The 20,849-nt window shown below is 32.6% G+C and overlaps 2 protein-coding genes and 2 pseudogenes across 2 annotated transcripts; 3 read left to right on the forward strand and 1 right to left on the reverse strand.

The window, feature by feature from the left end:
• The first annotated feature begins 3,694 nt into the window (after window positions 1-3,694).
• LOC125811622 (NADP-dependent malic enzyme) lies at window positions 3,695-10,143 on the forward strand. Its single transcript, XM_049491145.1, has 19 exons — window positions 3,695-3,840; window positions 5,163-5,283; window positions 5,477-5,551; window positions 6,246-6,397; window positions 6,486-6,591; window positions 7,112-7,177; window positions 7,257-7,352; window positions 7,464-7,535; window positions 7,616-7,699; window positions 7,776-7,874; window positions 8,212-8,259; window positions 8,347-8,400; window positions 8,515-8,613; window positions 8,696-8,785; window positions 8,869-8,946; window positions 9,113-9,187; window positions 9,290-9,380; window positions 9,762-9,890; window positions 10,055-10,143. Exons 1-19 carry the CDS (start codon window positions 3,695-3,697, stop codon window positions 10,141-10,143), a joined length of 1,770 nt encoding a protein of 589 aa, XP_049347102.1.
• A 508-nt stretch (window positions 10,144-10,651) lies between these two features.
• On the reverse strand, window positions 10,652-13,484 carry LOC125811873 (alpha-soluble NSF attachment protein-like). The gene is made up of 11 exons (XM_049491422.1): window positions 13,400-13,484; window positions 13,159-13,323; window positions 12,327-12,376; window positions 12,172-12,247; window positions 12,018-12,097; window positions 11,750-11,901; window positions 11,493-11,652; window positions 11,354-11,401; window positions 11,180-11,260; window positions 11,010-11,092; window positions 10,652-10,691 (listed from the first exon to the last, which is right to left on the reverse strand). The coding sequence occupies exons 1-11, from the start codon at window positions 13,482-13,484 to the stop codon at window positions 10,652-10,654; spliced, it is 1,020 nt and encodes a 339-aa protein (XP_049347379.1).
• A 4,779-nt stretch (window positions 13,485-18,263) lies between these two features.
• Window positions 18,264-19,140, forward strand: LOC125811874 (uncharacterized; annotated as a pseudogene).
• A 104-nt stretch (window positions 19,141-19,244) lies between these two features.
• LOC125811958 (uncharacterized) lies at window positions 19,245-20,003 on the forward strand (annotated as a pseudogene).
• Window positions 20,004-20,849: the final 846 nt, after the last annotated feature.

A 20,849-nucleotide genomic window follows, 5' to 3' on the forward strand; every position in this document is an offset into this window, starting at 1 on the left:
AGCTTGGGGTGTGGGGGAAAGGATCAACCCACACAAAGAACTCACATACCTTGATAGGGATCACCCCCGACGATTTCCACGACGGGACTTTGACGGAAACTAGTTGATCTCCTCTTTCTTCTCTTCTTCTTCCCCTTCTTCTCTTCTTCTTCTCAAGCCCTAGCTTTTTACCCTTTTAAAATGGGATACAAATGATCCAAAATCAGCCTAACACACAATATAACCCCAAAAGAAAAACTAGGGAAAAGACCAAAATGCCCTTAAAATTTTCGGACGGATTCCCTGCCGACTGCCCAACTTTCAAAGGCCATAACTCGCTCATACGAACTCGGAATTGAGAAAACTCGATGGCGTTGGAAAGATCATTCCACAAACTTTGCAACCATAACTGGAACTCCACCTAATTCATCCTGAGATAGAATTTATGGCTGTTCAAAGTTGACCAAAAACTCACCTTTTCCATACCTAGCCAAAATTTTCCAGATTTTCAAATTCCTTCCAAAAATGAAAATTTCAAATTCTAAGCCTCTTCTAAGTTATTTCAATTTGCCGGATGTTACATATACAATGCCTTTGAAAGAAATAGCGAGACGTTTCTAACTAATATCTCAAAAATGAAGATATTCCTCAATAGCACCGAACAGGATTCAACACTAGTAATATTAGTAACTTTCCTATAAGAGGTAAAGAAAACAAAAGTTTGTATAATGGACAGATTAGAAGGGTCAATTTTACCCTCCAACAAGATACATCATTAATTCATTAATTTTTGGAGTTGCAATTATACTTGTTTTCCCTTCTTTTCTTATTTCTTTTTTTCATTCTAGTCATTGTAAAAAAAAAAAAACTACTCTGACTATTCATTGTTTTTAATCCTACAAATTGAATATTTGTAAGGTATAAATATAGTGTATAATTCTTTCTTCAATGTCTTTTTTTATTTTTTGTGTCTCAAATTTATTTTTAGATAATAAATATTATCCTTAAGTAAATAATGTTACAAATACATTGCCCATATCACATGATTGACATCAAATATGAGTGTATATGATCAAATATGAGTGTATATGGTGAATGTGTTGATTGGTGTCGTCTACTATGGATATATAATGTTATATCTTTCTCTGGCTAGGCATCAACTCTCGAAGAAATAATCCAACCCCGTTGAAACAAAAAGTATAAGAAGAGTCGGAGGTGTATATGATTTAAATTTTATGGACTCCATTCGTAAGATTTTTAACATTTATGAACTCAACATATGAAAAAACTTTATTTTTATGTTTATAATCCTGCTACGAGTCAGTTTTTGGCTCTATCAAAAACTCAATTCTGAATAAAGATATCATCTCATTCACTATAGTTCGGTATGCAATACTGAACTATTGGGATCTATGGTTCACTATAACAATTGAAAGTTTCTCTTCTGAAACTAATGTGTGGCCTGCAAATAAGATTATTCTTGATGTACCTCTAAGTCTGTTACATTCTACTTTCTATTTTAGCTAAATGTTTGATTTGATCCTTGATTCTAGTCTACTTTACAAGTAGAGAGTAGAATAGTGGCCCTCTACGAAAAATTAAAAAAATCGTCTAAATCATGTTAAATGGCCTTTTCATGCTAAAGTAATAGTGGGGATTATGGTGAGGTTATATGTATTGCTCCCCTATATCATTACATAGGCTCTCGTAAGTATTTTGAAAACAATGTGTTCAAAAGACTTATCACCAAAATATTCATGGGCTGACACACACAAAAAATTGAGAAAATCGCCTAATTCATGTAAATTGGCCCCTAAATGTCCGATATGGACTCTAAAAATTGTGACATTGTACGTAGTGCTTCCCCAACTCCCTACAGAGGGTTCCGTAAAAGTTTCGTAAAGAAATCATCTGAAAGTCATATCACCAAAATATTCATGGGCTAACACACGAAAAAACTATGAAAATCGCTTAATTCCTGTAAATCGGCCTTAAATGCCTAATATGGACTCTAAAAATTGTGAGACTGTATGTACTACTCCCCCCAACTCCCTACGGAGGGTTCCATAAAGGTTTCACAAAGAAATTGTCCGCAAGTCATATCACCAAAATATTATGGGCTAACACACATGAAAAATTGACAAAATCATCTAATTCCTATAAATTGGCCCCTAAATGCCAATAATGAACTCTAAAAATTTTGAGATTGTACGTAGTGCTCCCCAACTCCCTATAGAGAGTTCCATAAAGGTTTCGCAAAGAAATAGTTTGAAAGTCATCTCACCAAAATATTCAGCTAACACACACGAAAAATTTAGAAAATCGCTTAATTCCTATAATATGGCCCCTAAATGCCCCATATGGGCTCTAAAAATTGTTAGACTGTATTTATTGCTCCCTCAAATCCTTACAAAGAATTTTGTAAAGGTTTCGCAAAGAAATCGTCTGGAAACCATTGTGAGATTGTACATACTGCTCCCCCAACTCTCCATGGAGGGTTCCGTAAAGGCTTCGCAAATAAATTATCTTGAAGCCATATAACCAAAATATTAATGGGCCAATACACGAAAAATTAAGAAAATCGCTTAATTCCTGTAAATTGACACCTAAATGCCCAAAATGGACTCTAAAAATTATGAGAATGTATATATTTTTCCCCAATCCCCCTGCGGAAGGTTCTATAAAGGTTTTGCAAGTGCATAAAAAATCTGAGAAAATTGTCTAATTCTTATAAATTATCCTCTTAATATCCAAAATGTACTCTAAAAATTATGAGAGTGTAAGTATAACTCCCTACAGAGATTTCTGTAAAGGTTTTACAAACAAGTTGTCTGGAAGCTATATCACAAAAATAATTATGGGATAACACACTCGAAAAACTGAGTAAATCACTTAATTCTTATAAGTTGTCCCCTAAAAATTGTGAGACTGTACGTAATGCTCCTCCAAATCCCTACGGAGGGTTTCGTAAAGGTTTCAATTTTTTTTTTATCCGTAAGTTATATCACCAAAATATTCATGGGCTAAGACACACGAAAAACTGAGAAAATCACCGAATTCTTGTAAATTGGCCCCTACATGCCCAAAATAGACTCTAAATTTTTTTATATTGTACGTACTGCTACCCCAACTCACTACGGAGGGTTCTGTAAATATTTCACAAAGAGATCGTCTAAAAGTCATATCACCAAAAAATTTATGGGCTAACACACATGAAAAACTGAGAAAATCGCTTAATTCATGTAAATTAGCCCCTTTATGTCCAAAATGAACTCAAAGATTGTGAGAGTATACGTATTGCTCGCCCAACTTCCTACGACGAGTTCTATAAAGATTTTGTAGAGAAATCATTTGAAAATCATATTACTAGAATATTCATAGAAAAATGAAAATGTCGTCTAATTATATTCCTATAAGTTGGCATAGACTTTAAAAATTGTAAGATCGTATGTTAAGCTCCTCCAACTCTAAAACCTTTTCATCAAAAATTCATTAACTTATCCATATACAATATGCTAAAGAAAGTGACAAAATCATCATCCACATCTTTCAAGAAAATGACACGTGGCAAAGTAAAGGAAGAATCAAGAATTGATGAGTATATATTTATTTATTGAGACACGTGTGTACTATAATGCTAATCTATTTTTTATTATATTATATATGTGGCAAAATAAAATAAATTACTTACAACTTACTAGTGTGTGAGAAAAAAATGAATAGCAAGATGAAGGAGAAGAGTGAAGCGGTGTTGGACATGTCACCGACATCAACGGTTGAAGGTGGTGTTGAGGATATCTACGGTGAAGATCGTGCCACCGAGGATCAACTCATCACTCCATGGACTTTCGTTGTTTCTAGGTAATCGTAATGTTTGTGTCAGCTTGTGAACGTCTCAAATTAATTTTGCGATTTGCTATCCTTCCTTCCACTAATATAAGTATCGATAATTCCTCAATGAGGATCACGTATGTCTCCTTCTGTCTCAATTTATATATGTGGTATTGTTTCGGTTTTGAAGAGTCAAATTTTGGTTATTGATATATTTGTTCAATTCGAACATAGAAATCATAAGTTTTTTTTGTTTGAAATACTTCTTTTATTTTAATTTGTTTCACAATTTATTTTGTTTGATTTAAAATACGAGTTAAGTCAAATTAACTAATGTTGAGTCTAAATTCATATAGAATCTCCAAAAGTTTTTTAAGGGATTTTTTTATATGTTTAGAAACTTTTTTCTAAATAAAAAATAGTAATAAGTTAATATAACAGTGGTTAATACTTTAAAATATTTAAGTAACATTTGAAAAAGCTTCTAATCAAAAAAATCATTTTTGTCTTTTTCATTTAAAAATCAAGACAAATAAATTAAAATAAATAAAGTAAAAATATAAATGGTAAAAAATATTATAAATCACAGTAATTAACCACTTAAATATTTGAAAGTACCTATTGATTTGCCATCAACATGATACGGTGAAATCAAGTTTTTGTTTCTGTCAAGGAATAAAAATGATTAATTTTCAATATACCAAAAAATGTACTTAGTACATGATTTAATTTTTTTTCTCATTTGACCGTCTTAAGTAATAGCTGAGATAAATATTTAAATATTATCTAAACAATATTATAAATTACAATAATTAATCATATCACGCAAGTACAAAAATTGTGGTCAAAAGAAAAATTTGCTTGACTCTCGAAATCTCAAAAGAATCATAAGAACAAAGAAAATAGTAGTATCTTGTTAGTAGCCGTGTATTTAAACCTAAGAACTCTTTTCAACGTACCAACACCTTAACAAAATGTTAGTGATTGATTAGCTTAAAAAATGGTGATTACAGTTGTGTTAATGGAATCTTTAAGAAATATTTTTGACTAACAAACTTGTGATCTAAGTTGTACGGACTCTTTACTTTCGATCCGCACCCGTGTCGGATTCTCTAAAAATACATTACTTTTGGTGAATCCGATTTGCACCCATTGACATTTCTAAAGAGTCCGAGCAACATAGCTTGTGATCATTGAGTAGGGAGATCATATTCATGAATTAGTAAGAGTTTCAAGTTTGTGAATTAAGAAGTAGTTTTTCTGATCATTTTTGGGAGTTTGTAATCTTTTATCTGCAAATTTGGCTGTAAAATGTTGTTATATTTGTTAACTTTTTGGCTGGAAAAAATTAGTGGTTACAACTTGTTGAGGGATCCGCGTTACAACAAAGGGCTCGCGTTCACGGAGAAGGAAAGAGATGTTCATTACTTGCGAGGCCTTCTTCCACCTGCGGTTATACCCCAGGAACTTCAGGTACATAAACTGATTAATGTTACAAGTTGGAAAAGTTGTTCCAGAGTGATCTATAAGTCATGAATTCGAGTCGTGAATCAGTTATTGATGTTTGCATCATGTAGGATCTTACATTATTATATACCTTGTGTAATGTGGCCCTTTCCCGGACCTGCATGAACACGTGATATCTTGTGTTATGTCATCATTTCAGGAGAGAAGACTTATGCAGAGTCTTCGCGGATATGAAGTCCCTTTGAATAAATATGTTGCCCTGATGGAACTAGAGGTAAACTATAAGCACAAATTCTTTACTTATGAATTTAGTTGTGCATCGAGTTTTGCTATTCATATGAAGGGGTGCGAGTCATTGTCATGTATGATCACTTAACTATCCATCGTAAGTCCATAAGACCAAGTAAAGTCGCCTAACTTTTTATTCGATTAAAGTAACTGAACTTTATCTGCTATAAGAGTTTTGTGTAACACAAAAGTCATCTTGAGAGGTATGTTTTGTCATGTAGCGGAAAAAAACTTAGACTTAGGGACTTTACCGTAAAGTTGGTAAAGATTGTATGACATAGTTCAGATTTCGAGAGTCAACAAAGTTTATTCGTATTCCTTTTGAATATTTTGAATTGTTAATTTTTGTGACTTATTGTACTTTTTATGTAGTTTCTAACTATGTAAATTATTTTTCAAAAACCTTAAAAATTGTGTGTCCAAATTCACAGTCAAAATAAAAATTTTGACTTTCGAAATTTGAACTATGGCATAAAAATTGGGACGTCCAGAGTATGTAAAGTTATTGTTATAGTTGGTGAATTTCAGTTTGTTTAATGTGGCAAAAAAATGGTTTTGTGACTTTGTTATTATAACGGGTAAAGTTCAGAGGCCATACGTGAAATTGATGTTGTAATGGTATTTTATTTAGCCAGCCTTCTCATTCTTCCTCTGTTTTCTTTTCTGTATTGTATTTGCAGGAGAGAAATGAAAGGTTGTTTTACAAGCTTCTTATCGATAATGTAGAAGAGTTGCTTCCGATTGTCTATACTCCAACTGTTGGTGAGGCTTGCCAAAAATATGGAAGCATTTTTAAGCGTCCGCAGGGTTTATACATCAGTTTGAAAGAAAAGTATGGTACTTTTACGAGTTAAAAGCGTATTTACTGCTTCGTAGTGAAAGTAATTCAACTAAAGATGTAAGTGTTTATTTATTTGCAGAGGAAGGATCCTTGAGGTATTGAAAAACTGGCCTGAAAGGAAAATACAAGTTATTGTCGTTACCGATGGTGAAAGAATTCTTGGACTTGGAGATCTCGGCTGCCAGGTAATCCGTCGACACATATTTTATTAGTTTGTAGTCGAGGATCTATCAGTAACAACCTCTCTATCCCACAAACGTAGGTGTAAGGTCTGTGTATGTAGTGCTCTCTCCAAACCTCACTTGCAGGATTAATTATACTGAGTATGTTGTTGTTGTGTATTGTGTGTGTGGTAGCTAGGTGTATAGAAAGGGTTCACTTGATTAGAGGTAAGCGGTAAATTTTGTAGGTCACGGGTTCGATTAGCAAAATTAATGGCTAATGCTTGAGTCGGGATAGATTGCCTACATTACACCCCTTGGGGTGCAGTCCTTCATGGACTCCCTCAACATAGGAGAAGTTTGTAGTATAGTGTAAAAATTGCTTAAAATTTGTGTTAAGTTTCAACATTCTTGCATTTTTGTGAATCCTCTAGTTAGATTCATTGGCCCAAAAAAACAAATTTTCTTTTCTTGTTTGAGTACGTTGTAATGCATCGAATGAGTAATCCTGACATGGAATATGAATTCCATTATATTGTCCCAGGGAATGGGTATACCAGTAGGGAAATTGGCTTTGTATACTGCACTCGGAGGAGTCAGACCTTCAGCGGTACCAAAACTCGTTAAAACATATATACTACTATGATTTTGTAACTATGAAAGTGCTATCGTTTTGCTCGAATGTGCAGTGTTTGCCTATAACAATTGATGTGGGAACAAATAATGAGCAACTATTGAAAGACGAATTCTACATTGGACTCAGACAAAAGAGAGCTACTGGGAAGGTCAATTTTATAATAGCATCACTCTATATCGTACTTGTTACCACGTAGAAATATAAATTGAGATTTGCGGTGTGTTCTTGAGATATGTCTGTTTCGTTTTGATCCTTGTAGGAATACTACGACTTTCTTGATGAATTCATGAAGGCTGTGAAGCAAAACTACGGTGAAAAAGTTCTTGTACAGGTTAGTAGTTTGAAACTTGTTAAGGACCACATCGCCTTTCATGTAAAGTCAAAGTCTGATATTTGTAACGTCATCTGCAGTATGAAGATTTTGCGAATCACAACGCTTTTGAGCTGTTGGCGAAATATGGTACCGCACATTTGGTATTCAATGATGATATACAGGTATGCTGCATTTCTTTTGGCCTATATCACCGGACATTTGCTTTTGTTCGGATTTTTGATCCCATTAATGCTGCAGGGGACAGCTGCTGTGGTACTTGCGGGGCTTGTTGCATCGCTTAAGCTGCTCGGAGGGTCCTTAGCTGATCATACATTCTTGTTCTTCGGTGCTGGAGAAGTAAGGCTAGAACTTTCTTTTAAAGACTCAAGTTTTCAATTGTTTCCATAGACGAGCTACGTCTAACAGCATGTAAAAAAGGATACAAATGGTAGCAATGAATGACTTAAGAGAAAGAATACAATAACTGGATGAAATCCCAAATTTCTAGTGATTTTGTGATTTACTCATGACGCGATTTACATTCGGAGGAGATAATATGCATCTGAAATCATATAATCTTTTTGCCTCTACTCGTGTCGATAGCAGATATAGATGGATAATTTACATTAAAAGATATTGAAATGATCTTAAAGTCATTAAATTGTTCTTCATGTCGATCTCTTCGTGATCACAGGCTGGAACTGGCATAGCAGAACTCATAGCACTTGCGATCTCAAAGAAGGTGGAAGATTTTGGTTGCCAGTGGTATATCAAAGTCGTATTCTCATTTAGTATGTTTCACTTGATAAATTGTGTTTGTTATCTGTAGACAAACGCTCCTGTGGAGGAAGCGCGTAAAAATATCTGGCTCGTGGACTCAAAGGTAGGAAAATATACCATCTCCTAGGCTAGTATTTGTCTTAAATTTCACATTTCACAAAGTTTACGATTGGTTCCTCTGCTTACATAGTCTATATAATTGAGTGGTTATGTGCAGGGTTTAATTGTAAACGCTCGAAAGGAATCACTTCAAGCTCACAAGAAATCTTGCGCACATGAACACGAACCTGTCAACAATCTCCTTGACACTGTTAAGGTTTGATCGATGAGCTCCCTAATCGGGGATTACTACTTTTAAAATTCTTTTGTATGTATTAACACTTCTAAAGTTTATTTAGGCCATTAAGCCAGCTGCCATAATCGGAACGTCTGGAGTTGGACAAACATTTACTAAGGAAGTGATTGAGGCTATGGCCTCCATTAACAAGGTGCTTCATTTCTGCGATTTTCCATTTCCTCTTCTCACCAATCGAAATTTTCTTGAGCTGACGGACTAAAATATGATTTGCAGAGACCTCTCATTATGGCTCTCTCAAACCCGACTGCACAATCCGAATGCACTGCTGAAGAAGCTTATACTTGGAGTGAGGTAAGTAGTTAATATTCATGACAACGGAGGCATATGTAAAAAATCACTAATATTTTGAACCATTATTTCGAAAGTACAATGAGTTCAATGCTAAAGTTCTGTTTTAGGTTAAATCATGTACTCAAAGCTCACGACGTTGATCGGTTTCTTATTGTTTTATGAAAAGGGTCGAGCCGTCTTTGCAAGTGGAAGTCCCTTTCCTCCAGTAGAGTACAATAACAAACTCCACATTCCTAGCCAGGTTTGTTAATGCATATATATGCTTAAATTCCTTTTGTAAAGTACCATCGATCACAATCAACTCGATTATGGTTAATTTACGTTCTTTCATGCAATATCACAGGCAAACAATTGTTACATATTCCCAGGATTTGGTTTTGGCTTGGTCATGGCTGGCGCTATCCGTGTGCACAACGACATGCTTTTAGCAGCTTGTAAGTACTCTTTTGTTTCAATTTCTTTGTCTTACTTTCCTATTAAGTTCGTTTTAAAAAGAATGTCTCTTTTCTCTTTTGATAAATGATAACTCTTTAATTTTAACTTCCCACATGGCATGTTCATGTACCACATAGTCAAAAGTTGCATTTACTTTCTTAAACTCCGTCTCAAGTCAAAACTAGACAACCAAATTGAAACAGAGGGAATATTTGAATTACAAACCTTACATTGAAATCTCATATCTTGACCATCATAGGTGGTAAATGGGCGAGTTGGGTCAAATTTGGACAAGTCAATCCCCTCTCCAACCACCCAACGTGTCACATTCTCCCCTCTACTTTAAACTTTAAGTATTAATTTTTGTTTACGCGAAACAGCGGAAGCGTTGGCCAGTCAAGTAACTGAAGAACATTATGGCAAGGGGATGATTTACCCTCCATTTGGTAATATCAGAAAAATCTCAGCTCATATTGCTGCTAATGTTGCTGCTAAAGCGTATGAACTCGGTGAGCCCATTTCTTCCTTTTTCGTCATATACGTCTTAATTGGATTTAAGTTATATGTACCGATAACGCTAAAAACTTTACAGCATTCGTATAAATCAATGTCCATTATATAGAGCTATTTATAATTACCTTTTAAGTGATTTGATTGTGTTACATACACACAGGCATTGCGACACGTCTGCCTCAGCCTGCAGATTTGTTGAAGTATGCTGAGAGTTGCATGTATACTCCGAATTATCGCAGCTATCGCTGATAAGTTAAATTAAATAAATAACCTTTCACATGTTGTAATTTTATTTATAGGTAGGTAAAATAATGTTCCCTTTTAAAAGGATGATCTTTTTGGTAAATTTTGTAGTCCATGTAAAAGCAGCAATGTGTTTGTACTGTAGTTTGAATAAAATGGATCTTGATTACCCTTCATGATATATAACAATAATAATATTATATTCCAAAAAAGGCCAAATATATTCTCAAACTTTCAAAAATGATATGTGTATATCCTCGGTTATATATATCCTTCTAGTGAAGGAACCATGTTTGTGAAGGTATGCGTCCACTAACAATGGACCAGGTCCTTTGATAGAATTCGTACTTTTTATGGGAATTCAACAAAGAACTCTCTGCGTGAAAGTTTGAAACCTTGTTGGTAGTCCATGTGTCGAATCAGGACAAAGCTAGTAAGGGTTTAGGAGTTCATTTGAAAGTTACACTGTACATATATGGTTAATATTATATTTTATGTATATATATATATATAGTTAATGTTGCACACCACCTTTATGAATGCTGGCTCCACCACTGTGTCGAAATCAATTTGGAAGTCAAACTCAATTAGTTCTTTTTTTCTTTTGAACAAGTTTCTAAATTCATTTTTTGTTCTTTTATTTGAATTCATAATAACAATAACTTGCGCATTTCATTAATGAACAGAAAAGTGGAGGCCCAAATTATAACACTTAAGTAGAGCATGATAAGAAAGCAATCCGAGAAGAAGAATTAAGTAAGATCATATTCCTCAATCCTACTAGCTAAAGGTATCAATGGTTTTTTGTTCCGAAAAGTCTAATTTTGATCGTACAAAATAAAACAAACGAACATGGTATAATATAAAATAACCATCCTAACTGTCCTTTTGACTCTAGCTCTTTCGCCTTCAACGCTTCCTTCACCTTGAGAAGAACCAGTGTCCTCCATTCATTCTGTTAAATGAGATGAAATAAGCATCATAAAATGTGTTAAGGTTGATTGAACCAAGGAAGTATAAATTTAAAATGTGTTAAATTTACCCTCTTTATAGTGCTATCATATTCCTTGAGATAACTAGTAAATTCTGCAACATCTCTCTTGTCAATAGCAGCTGCCAAACCCTATCATTTGCAAAAGTATTCTCCTAAATTATTTTTATATAATCATATTTGGAACACATTATGATCCTAGAGTTAATGCAAACCATGACATACCATTAGAAGCTTGCACTCACGCGTCCCTGAAAATGTTGTATCCAGTATCTACAAATTAGGATGTATTATGTCCTTGAAACATATATCATGATTCATGTCCCGTTGAAATCTTAAGAGTCTTGAAAGGAAAACACTCTACCTGATATCGCTCCAAGGCGTTGTTAATTGCAACAACATCACCTCTAAAAAGTTGGCAAATACCAGCATTTAGGAGATGACCTCTAACTCCATACTTTAACAAGTTGTTTCTGATGGAGTATGTTGCTATCTCCTCAAACATCGCGATTGATCTTTGAAATCTATGTGACAAATAGAGAATGAAAAACTTCAGTTATTCTTTCCATGTTCAACAATACAAAACTATATTATGTACTACTTAAAGATGAAGAATCTTACTTTCCTACTTTGGCTGAGTATTCTGCAATTTTCTGCCTACACTGATTTGCAGATGATGTTAAATCCATACTCTGGAAAAGATCAGTTGTTTTCTGATAGTAAACGATAGCCAGCTCCAAATTATTCTCGTGTTCATATAATTTAGTAATTTCCTAGATTCAAAAGATTTTTTATGTATCTTGCAAATGCATAATGAAAACATTTAGCAGTTGTCTATTGAAAACAACAAATGCATATATCTGGATTATCATCGACAATATAGTTGTACCTGATAATGTCTTGTGGTCGCGTTTAGCCTTCCAATGTCCAGCAATATGTGTGCTGCTTTCTCTAGACATGATATTGTTTCTGCAAGAAATAGACATATATCCATAAGAACGTCATACAAGATTTGTCAATAGCATAATAAGGCAACAGACAACCTTTCAAATTTTTCGTCATCTTGTAGTAATCAGCAGCAATATCGTAAGAACGAGCAGCCTCATGTTTCTGATCCAACTGATAAGATAAGAGAAAATAGTTTTAAGAATTTAAGTTTTTGTACAAAAATTATAACAAAGAGGATTAATAAACCTACCTTCAGATGACAACTTGCTAATTTTACATATACTGCTCCAACTCGATCCCCTGAAAGATAAACATTGTAAGATTAATGTGCATCTAATACTATATAAAACAGTAAGTAATCTTTGATAGATCCAACAAGAACACAATAGCATGCTCAGTATTCTATTTGCCCATTAAAATCTATTGGCATCTGACGCTAATTCAACTCTAAAAGCTAGCTCATTAAGAGAAAATTACACAAGTCTATATACGCAGACCACCCGTCCATTTTCAATCAATGTGAGACTTTGACTCACTCTAACACACTCAACTAGAGCATGTAGGCCTGGCAGTCGAAACAGGATTTGATACCATGTAAAAACACGATACCGGAACCTAATTTGACCCCCAAAAGTAATTCATAATAGGAAAATTGCTCAAGTCCGTATAAGCAAATTCCATTCAATTATTAGGAATTCTCTAAAAGTAATTAAGGATCATCTTAGACCTTGCTACACTATATGGATTCAATTTCATTATTCAAAAAACAAATTAGGAATTCTCTAAAAGTAATTAAGTATCATCTTAGACCTTGCTACACTATATTCCACTATCAAACAAACAAACAAATAAAGGTAATGCACTAGTACTCGTAGACTGTGATCGAAATCTCAGATACACACTTTAACTAAACTAAGGTCTTATTATCCCAAAAACCTATTTGTTTTGTAATATTATACATCTTTTGCCTTACGTGATGGGTTCAGGGGTCCAGGGTTAAAAGATGTGTCTCTGAAATTTCGGTCATAATCTAGGGGATACTTGTGCCTTATCCCAAGAATAAATGGTGTTGTAATACAAACATGATTTGGCGAATCTGAAGCGATCAACAGCTTTATAGAGTAAATCTGCAGCGTCATGATATTTGGACCCGAAAATTCCCCAATCATTGAGTTTCTTCTCAGCTTTCTTCACCAATTCTTCTCCTCTCGATATTTGATCTCCCTTTATGAAGAGGCCGTTAATCACTACAATAGTTAAGCAAAACATGATTAGTAACAAAAAATTAAAAGTATTAAGAATTGATTAGTGGTAAAAACAAACCTGATTTATCCAACTTCATATTATTAGCAGTTTCCCTAAATTTCTTCACAGCTTTCTTCACCAATTCTGATATTTGATTCCCCATTGTGACGAGAATTTTCTAAACCAAATTTCAACTAAATCCTATTTAAAACCGTACTTACAAATAGAACGAATTTGACTCAAAATAGAATTGTTTGGAAAAACAATTAACGATCAAAATTACCATCCTTGTCAAATTAGGTAATATGTATTCATATTATCTCGATAATTTGTATTTAAAAGAAGTGGTTTATCTGAATTGAAATTTGTTATGAATTTATTAATTAGTAGGATAATATGTAATTATTTTGAAGTGAATTGATAATCTTTCTATTCTTTTTTATATGTCATTCTTATTATAAATAATTGGTTCATAATATTTGTCATTTTATAAAATCAATGCATAAATTATAATATTTTTCCTATTATATCCTTGATAGTTAATTAGTCTTGAATATAGATATTTGACCGACCTAGGAAAACTAATAAGTAATTAATATTCATTGTAATTACTTCATACATTGATTAATTACTCTCAATATTGCACTATTCTATAAAATCTAATTTTGAAAGCAAATTCAACAAAAAAATAAAAAATAAAAGACAACGAAAAAATAAAAAATAATCTTGAAAGTTGAAGCTTCAACAAATTTTATCAAGGAAGATGACACTTCAAAAGGTTTAAAGAGTGTAAAAATAGAAGACTCAACCATAATATGTGAAGGCCAATTTGAGAAAAATCAAGATCCAAATAAAGAAATTTTGCACAATTTCGACTTGAATAAATTTTCAGACGAAGCATACAAGGATGAAGAATTACAACATATATTTAATACTATGCTAAAAAAATTAGTCTCAAAGTTTTATTAAATCCATATCTTTTTTCTTGTGATAAATAAAGAAAAAGTACCTCTTATATTGATAAGATGAAGTTGATCATGATCTAGAAAACAGAAAGTGAATGAAAAACTTTGAGTTGTTTTCCGTATCAAATTCTAGGTTGTATACATTCAGAATGTTTTTCAGCTTTTGAAATATATAATTATTATTATTTCAAAAGTTGTATAGTAATTTTTGAATTGACTTATTTTAAATATTTTTAAGCTGAAAATAGCTTTCAAGCGCAATATAGAAAAAACTGGTACTTTTAATGGGAATTCAATTGAGAATCCTATGCGTGAAAGTTTGAAACCTTGTTGGTAGTCCATATGTTGAATCAAGGGCGGGGCTAGTAAGAGTCTAGGGGGTTCATCCGAAAGTTACATCGTACATATAGTAAATGTTGCAAATACATCTATGAATTTTGGCTCCACCACCACTATGTCGAACTTAAATTGGGAGTCAAACTCAATCAGTATAGAACGTCAGTCATAATGCCACTCACGTCTTTTTTTCTTTTCAACAAGTCTTCTAAATTCTTTTTTTTTTGTTCTTTTATTTGAGTTCATAATAATAATAAACACTAGCGGGTTCTTTAATGAAAAGAAAAGTGGATTGCCGAAATGTAACACTTAAGTAGAGCATGATAAGTAAACAATCCTAGAAGAAGAATTAAAGTAATATCATATTCCCCAATCATTTACTAGCTAGAGGTGTCGTTTTTATTTCGAAAAGTCTAATTGTGATCATACAAAATAAAATAAGCGAACATGGTATTATAACATGAAATAATCGTCCTGACCGTCCCATTGAATCTAGCTCCTTCACCTTGAGAAGAACGGGTGTCCTCCAATCATCCTGTTAAGTGTGATGAACAAAAAAGAAGCATCATAAAATGCGCTAAGGTTGATTGAGCCAATGAAGTTCAAATTTAAAATGTGTTAAATTTTTCAGCTTTGGACTCGTTGTTGGAACTGTCATGTGAAGTCTCATGTATAAATATCGTAAGTCAAAATGGTTTGTGAAATTTTTTGAAGGCATTTTTCCAAAAAAATGAGAAGGCAAAGAAAGAGAGCTCAGAGACGGCGGACATGCTTGATATGAATTTCCTTTTTTGTTTTCATATGCTTGATATATGGCAATATAATTGTATGTAGCATTAATGTTTTTTTCATGTTTCAGTTTATTTCTAAGTGATACTTGAGTAATTAGCATGATCCACCTAAACAAATATAATACATTTACCACCTCTTATGATCAAGATTTGAGGTTTCGATTTAAGATTGTAATTCAAATACTTACAAACTAAAAGCATGTCATTTGACACACGGATAGCACTACACCAAAATAGTATTGTCCGCAAAAATTTAATTAAATGTAATTGCACATTCAAGATCACTATACTTAATGCTCTATTTTTTATATTCAATTTAAAAATCAATACATAAATCAAGATAAAGCTTCATTTCAAATGTTTATCTAAGTATATTTATATGCCAACTAAAGATGAGATTTGATATCTAGACTTGCCAACCCAAACAAATGTAAACGTTCCAAACAAGTAGGGCTGTCAGTCGGTAAAAGTCACGATTTATCCCACCAAGGCCTTAACTTATTTGCCTTTTCTAACATGTCAACTCCGTTAAATAAATCACTTGCGACAATAGGTATCATCTGCTTGACTATGTTCATTTCACAATTAGTGGAAACAAAGATGCTAAGCTCATCAAACATGTCTCGTGGCTCTGCCAGTAATGATGTAATTTTTTTAATTTCTCTTACTTTAGTAATTATTAAAGAGTATATTTATAATTTTTAATATAAATTCTTAAATATATATGTGACGTGAAAGAATTAAACAGGATGATTAATATATAATCGAAATGACAATAAATATTAGAATTAGAAAAATAACGTTTCAATTCATATTATTACTCTGTTTTAATATTTGTGTTGAAATATTATTTCAATTATATTAAAATCTTCATAATTTGATACACAATTCTTCAATTATTGTCATTTATAGTTATTTATACACAAATTATCTAATTACATTTATATGTATGTGTACCTTGAAAATATGTTGACATGTGTTCCAATATACTTTGATTCTTATTGTTAAAATGCTTTTGATATTCATAAATGTTAGGATTAATTTAAGAGAAAATTTTACATATAGCAAATAAAAAATTGCTAATTGTATGCTATAGCAAACTTTGTAAAATTGCAGTCCGTAGCAAAATTATAGTTTGCTATGGACTTGTCTTTCTGTATATTCGCTTGTCATTTTTTTTTATACATTTTGATAGTTTAAAAAAGAAAAGGGCGTTAATTTCGGTTAGAAAAAAAAGGAAAAAAATCACTGAAGTCACGCACGTTATGTTCCATTTGAATTCCCTTCCTTCTTGGTCGTCTTCAACAGTAAGAACTCCATTGTAACTCAATTCAGAAAATTGATCAAGCAATTGACTGTACTACACAAACAATCGAGATCATTGGACTGTAGAGATAGCAATAGGAGGTAATTTCATGACGAAAACATACTCTGATTTTGCTTTTTTAGGTTGAAGATGGTGTTCAAGATGTATTCAAAATCAGATTTCCTTTTTAACTATCATCAATTTAAGTTGAATGTATATTGAGAGGTGTATATTTTGTTCGAAATAGAGCTTAACACTTATGATTTGTATAGTTAATTTGTAATCTAGAAAAAATTGTGATCTGGAAATTTTCTGGATGAACTTGTTGATTATTTTGAATTTGTGATCGGAGATTGGCTCATTTCACAGTAATATTTGTGTTCGGATTTGTATATTTGCTTAGAGTTTATACGTATAGGTTTTCAGATATGATTCAGTAAGATATGTATAATACATATATGAAACTATTATGTGTATGTTTTATACAGTGCATCTTCATCATGATTTTGGATATATGATTGTTATACAAATGCAAAAATTTGTACTCTGTGAAAGTAACAATAACACTACACTTGTATGAAATTGTATAATTGTGTATAAAGTTATAATTTGTGTATATAATTGTTTATATATAAATGTATATGCAGAATGTGTATATAAACGTTTCTATGAGTATGTAATTGGAATATGTATATATGTGAATAACTGAAGTTGCTAGAATTTGTATAAATATACGTTATGTTTGTTGTTGAATTTCTTAATAGTATAAATGTATATGCATATATAATTTTTTTTTTATACAGAAATTTTGAAAATGGCTTCATTAGCTATTTTGGTTATGCATTTCGGTAGATGGGACAATAACAATTGTTACGTTGATTATACAATTGAGGGGGTGATTTTTAAAGAAAGTTCATTGTATAAGGAGTTGTATAATGTTATTGCAATGCAACTCGGTGTTGATACAAATGTGATTAAGCTGAAAATTAAGTATAAGGTTAAAGAAAGCAAAACGCCAATGTTGATTCACAACGACATGGGTGTTAGAGTGTATATCATGCTTAAAAAGGCTGCAGATGACTTTAACAAGTATCCAATTTGTATAAGCAAAATGGATAATAGTAGTAATATCACTGAACTGTGTGAAAGTTCAAATCAGGAGAATGATATGGTTACATCAATTTGTAATGATGGTATTGCTGATTTTGAGACTATGCAGCTGTGAATTGGTGAATTGGTAGAGCCACTTTGTGTCTTGGGGTCAGGGAGCTGCGATGGAGTCATTTCAGATCCTTGTAATAAGTACGCGGAGATTGACCAAGTGTATAAGAACAAAGCCACTTTGAAATCTGTGATGGAAAATTATGCAATTGAAAATAGATTTCAATATAGAACTGTGAGGTCAAATGCAATCAGGTAACTAGTTTATACAACAAATACATTAATGTATATGGTGTTTTAGTTATTTGTATATTGATATGTTGTGTAGTATTTGCTGATGTAGTTATACATTGGAATGTATTTCTGATGAATGTGAGTGGTTGATGAAAGCATCAAATATCAGCAAGTCTGGAATGTTTAGGATCCGAGCATTTAATACAGATCATACTTGTCCTTGAAGGATAAAGTGTATTCACAAAAACATGCAACAAGCAATCTAATTTGTGGGATCGTTAAGCCTAAGCTTGTTGATCACAAGAGAAAATATATACCTTCTGATATTCGAAGTGTGTAAAGATATATTTGGGAGTTGATGTAAATTACTCATTGGCTTGGAGGGCTAAAGAAAAGGCTTTGATTTCATTGAGGGGCACCACAGCTGCATCTTACCGCAAACTTCCAGCATACTTGTATATGATGGATATTACATATCCAAGCTCACATATACGTCTAAAGAAAACATACAAAAATGAGTTCTTGTATCTTTTTGTTGCATTGAATAATTGTATACAAGGCTTTGATCATTGCAGGCCTGTCATAGTTGTTGATGAAAGTCACCTAAGAGGACCGTATAATGAAATATTTGTGGCTGCAAGCACAATGGACGGAGCAAGTATGTTTCATTGTGTTTTTGAATGTATATTTTTGATTTTATGTTAATTTGTATGTAAATAAAAATGTAGGACATATTTTCCCACTGGCCTATGGTATCATTGATTCGGAAAATAACACAGCTTGGTCTTGATTTTTTGTACATCTAAGGGAGGCTTATGGGAAAAGAGTAATATGTGTGTAGTCTCCAATAGAAATGAGAGCATCATAAAGGCAGTCACAAAAGTGTATAAAAACGTGCCACATTATGCTTGTATGTGGCACTTGTGGTGTAATGTAGAGAAGAAATTTAGGAAGGCATCAAAGGAGCTAAGTCCTGTGTTTTATACTATGGCAAAGACTTGCAGTAAAGTTGGTTTGATAGGTTGATAGATACTGTAGAAAAGGTTGATGTAGGTGTCAAAGAGTATTTGGAGCTAGCTGGATATGATAAGTGGTCAAGGTGTCATGCAGAAACTCATCGGGGATGGGCTATGACGTATAACATTGCAGAGAGTATAAATGTTGCATTAGTGTCTGCACGTGAATTACCAATTTTTAATTATCTAGAAGAGGTTAGACTGATGTTTGGGAGATGGAATCATGACAACAAACACGAGGCAGCCTGCACATTTACTCCGTTGATTGGAAAATTTCAGAAGATACTGATCGAAAATGAAGCAATGAGCACATGAATGGGGGTATGTTTTATGTATATGTAGTGTTAATTAATCAGTTATGGACACGGATAGAATATATATACAATTGCATAGACTTATACATATAAATAAATCTATTTGTATGAAACAGGTTGTGCCGTCAACTGAATATTATACAATGTGACTGATGATGGTAGGAGTTTTGTGGTATGTTTAAAGAATAAAACATGCAGTTGTGGAAAGTTTCAATACGAAGAAATACCATGTGAACATGATTGGGCTGTACTAAAGCGGAAAATTCTAGTGGCAGATGGATATTGCTCGGATTTGTATAAACCAAAGACGGTTTTGAAGATTTATAAGATACCAATTTGTTCATTGCCTGATGTAGCAGAATGGGTGATACCTGAATACATAATGTATGATGAAGTTCAGCCTCCAAAATTCAAAAGACCTCCAGGAAGGCCAAAAAATTAAACTCGTTCAAAAACAAAACGTGAATTGCTAGGTCTCGAAGGGAAGCATATGTGTAGCACATGTGGAGTTGCAGGTCACAATAGGCGTTCATGTAGAAACAGACCTCAAGAAGTTTAATAAGCTCTTTCGATTATATTTGAGTGTAAAATTCGATTTTATAGATACTTGAATGTTATTCTAAACTAGTTCTGTGTTTAAACTGTATGAGTTGGAATGTTGATGATAGGATAAAATTGTTATGTCCTATTAATTATGATCTTTTTTATCTTCATTTTGTATTCATACTCTTATATATAATATGAATTATCGTTGGCGTATATATTTTACATCAGATACAGAAATTCTATATGTATAAGTTAAATTGAACATTTTATTACATTTGTATAAGCTGGCTATTGAACATTGTATGCTATTTCTATTAGTCATATTGATTTTCCCTTTTTGAACAGAAAATGTATATTCATAATGAATTAAGGGAATTAAAGATCGTATAAACTTTCGACATTTATACAGTTAATCTGGAAATATATGTTGTTAGTTAAGTGGTTTGTATACTTATACTTTATGAACATCCAATAAGCCTAACAATGTAGATGTATATATTCAACATAAATGTACTCTTAGATTTATACTGTTAGTGTATAAACAAACATTGTATAAGTTGATTTGTATAATTAAACTTTATGAACAATTGTATAATCCTAACAAATGTATATTTATACACTCAATATAAAACATGATTATACAGTCCAATGACCCACAAACAACAACTTCAGTTTATCATTGTGATATGTACAAATGTAAGTTTTATCTTTCCTTTTTTTACTTGACACATCAATAAATGTATACATATACACAACATAAAAGATACACATAGATTTATACAGTTATGTATAAATATACATTGTATAATTTAGTTTGTATAATTATTAAAGTGTTAAACTGCATATATAATGAAATTAA

This window comes from Solanum verrucosum, unplaced genomic scaffold, assembly GCF_900185275.1.
Source record: "Solanum verrucosum unplaced genomic scaffold, falcon-dt-bn FXZP01000238.1, whole genome shotgun sequence".
In the NCBI taxonomy this organism is placed as follows: domain Eukaryota; kingdom Viridiplantae; phylum Streptophyta; class Magnoliopsida; order Solanales; family Solanaceae; genus Solanum; species Solanum verrucosum.